Here is a 3,009-nt window from a genome sequence, read left to right on the forward strand (position 1 = left end):
CGCGTCGCCATCCTTCAGAAACAAAATATGATTTGGATTTTATATGCGGTGTAGCCGTAACATTAACCGGTCACCAGGATCAATGCTACCACGTCAATTTCATGGCAGCTACCAAATCGACATCCAAGAACACACTTTTCTTTGCCGAGTTTTGGTGGGCATATCAAGATCAGTCAAAGCCTTCCGTATGCTGCCCTCTGCCCCAACCGTATACCATGGGTAAGTACGAAATAAGTAGGCTTTTCAACCTTAATATGTTGAGTTCTCAAGTATTTAAGGAGTGCAAACTTCTCAAAATAAATGTGTGTTCATTTGGTGCAAATTTGGCTCTGCCAACAGGTCGTTGCTACTACGGCCAGGAGTCCGCACGTAAGCTCGCCTATCCGGATGACTCCATCGACTATTTCTCACGCGACATTACTCATGGCGGACTAGATGACACAGAAGGCATACTAAACACGGACTTTTTGTACTTCGACTCCGAGAGGGACGTCGAGCTTGCCAAGGTCTTGCAGAGGATGGGCAAGAAAGAAGAGGTCATGCAAAGGTCCTCTACTGGAAGGCGTGCTGAATGGACCGCCGGTGTTCCTCTGTGCTAGCTAGGTTTATTCATGCTTTGAATTATTATGTAGAAATGTTTGGAGAAAGCTGGATACAGTAGTTAACGAGAATAGTTGGGTGTGGATTAGTGTGAACCTTGAACTTGTTAATTGCTAGCTCTTTCGTTAACGACGGAAGCAAAGTGATCAACCATTTGCCATCTGCCTCCTCCGCGGTGATGGTAAATGGTAAAGCACCACCATACGTAAAGCCTTGCAAACAAGGAAGGCCCATACTAAAGCCATTCGTTGTCCTCATTTGCTATTAGTCCTGGCCTGAACTCCCGTGGCCTGAACTCCTGTCATTGATGTGTGATTGATTAGCCGATTAGCGCTTCCCTAAAAACGAATAGGCGATTAGGGCTGCCATGCTGCCTTCCTGCAATTTCTCGCTCAAATTGCGATTAAATTAGGTGCAATGCAGGCGCGGCAACCCCACGATCCTAAACTTATCAATTTTCCAGCCAACTATGAGCGGTTTGTTGGGATAACTCCGGACCCTCTCTCTCTCACTCGCATATATGAAGGTGGAAGAAGAAACACACTGTTTTCCCGGCACATGAACGCCACGACGCACGAACATCGATTTCTTTCATGGGCACATACCCGGCCCTAGAGACTTAACTCCAGCCACTAACCAGTTAACTACATGTACGCATTGACTGAACGGCCACACGACCCATACGTGTCGTGCAACTGTTTGTTTGTTGCCAGCTCCCGCGGACGGCTCGGCCAAGACCAACCGGCCGTGATCAAGACTAATGCTTATGCGGTTAGCACTAAGCAATTAACTAATCTCTTTCAACTCTTACATTATGCCCCTAAAAATTATACAATTGATGTAATTATGTAATTAGGTGATATTTGATGTTTATTCCAAGACCTGCAGTTATAAATAGAAAAGTGTCACTAAACACTATAAATATCAACCCGGATTTTACGCTCTATATGAATATTTGAATAGACGTTTTGTAGTTCGAAGATAGTCTTTTTGCTCGGGCATTACAGGATAAGCTATATTGAAAGGTATTAGCAACAAAGTTATCTTCTGATTAAATTATTAATATTTTGGATCTTTCAGCAATTGTAGACAAATCTAGGCTAATACTCCATCTGTTCCAAATTACTCGTCGTGTAATTTGGAACTAAAACCACGACGAGTAATTTCGAAACGGAGGGAGTACAAACGTAACTACGTTGTTATAGCCTTGAAGCATAGAATTATTATAACTATTTGCTTTAGAACGTTTAACTACCTAATAAATCAACAGTTTGGAAATCAATTTGCTGGTGAAATAAAAGATCTCATCATACAACAAAGCTCTAACTGGAAAACTTGAACACTATCACTAGTGAAATTTGTACAATGTCACCGAAATAAACTCTTGTCTACAAGACATATTTGAATTTAGGAAGAGAGGACGAACATGTAGCACTACCCCTGTATCTATGCCCTTTCAATGGAACTAGTGAACAAACACATTCAACAAACAACAGGATATCAATGCATGATATATATAAAATATCCAACTTGCTATGCAATGGAATCAAGGTAATCAAGTATCTCCCAAGAAGTGGCACAACTGTAATTTTCACATAACTGTAAAACATCTATAATAATATATCAACACAAACATAATCATGAAATAACCCAGTATTGGATCAACACCAGCATTTACAAGCACAAGCATAATGAACATACATAATAACATTGAACGACATAGCGGACTTTCACGGTGGTTGCCGGATATATCAACAAATGTCTGAACTGAATGTTTTATGACATAGCGGACATTCCACAACACGAGTTACCGGAAAAGTCAGCCAATGTCTGAACTGAACATTGAATGACAGAGCGGACTTTTAACGATTGGCGTTAACGGAAAAGTTGACACATGCGCAACTGAAAACTCTAGGATGAAATAATGGAAGTATAAGTTTAGAAAACTCAAAACACACGAGAGTACAAAAAAAAATACCAAAAACCGAACAGCAATCAGAACACAAGGATCGAATAACACCAAGAATGACGAACCACATAAATAAATCCAACAATGACGTACCATTGAACAAGGTCGTGATGCACTTGCCTTAACCTGAACGAGAACCGAGTTGCACCTTGGAACCGGCACTTTCCAAAATTGTGGAGTAAAACTACACTTAGGAACTAAACCACACTGATTACAACTCTACTTCATTAGTACCCGGATATTTCCCCCAAGAAATGCCTAAATACCTAGTTCTCAGTTTAGCTGATACTTCGACTGAGTTGCTGTGTCACTCATTGTTCCGGAGATCTTTTACAGTACATCTAATTACTACGAGCCGTCCATTCTTGGCCACTCAATGGGCTAGATCCATCAATACTACTGAACAATACCAGTAGTATTTTCTATCAAAAGGGTAAAAT

The 3,009-nt window shown here is 40.9% G+C and overlaps 1 protein-coding gene across 1 annotated transcript; it reads left to right on the forward strand.

Annotated features, from left to right (window-relative positions):
* The first annotated feature begins 8 nt into the window (after window positions 1-8).
* LOC119282487 lies at window positions 9-698 on the forward strand. Its single transcript, XM_037562707.1, has 2 exons — window positions 9-219; window positions 340-698. Exons 1-2 carry the CDS (start codon window positions 102-104, stop codon window positions 597-599), a joined length of 378 nt encoding a protein of 125 aa, XP_037418604.1. The 5' UTR covers window positions 9-101; the 3' UTR covers window positions 600-698.
* Window positions 699-3,009: the final 2,311 nt, after the last annotated feature.

This window comes from Triticum dicoccoides, chromosome 3B (assembly GCF_002162155.2).
Source record: "Triticum dicoccoides isolate Atlit2015 ecotype Zavitan chromosome 3B, WEW_v2.0, whole genome shotgun sequence".
In the NCBI taxonomy this organism is placed as follows: Eukaryota; Viridiplantae; Streptophyta; class Magnoliopsida; order Poales; family Poaceae; genus Triticum; species Triticum dicoccoides.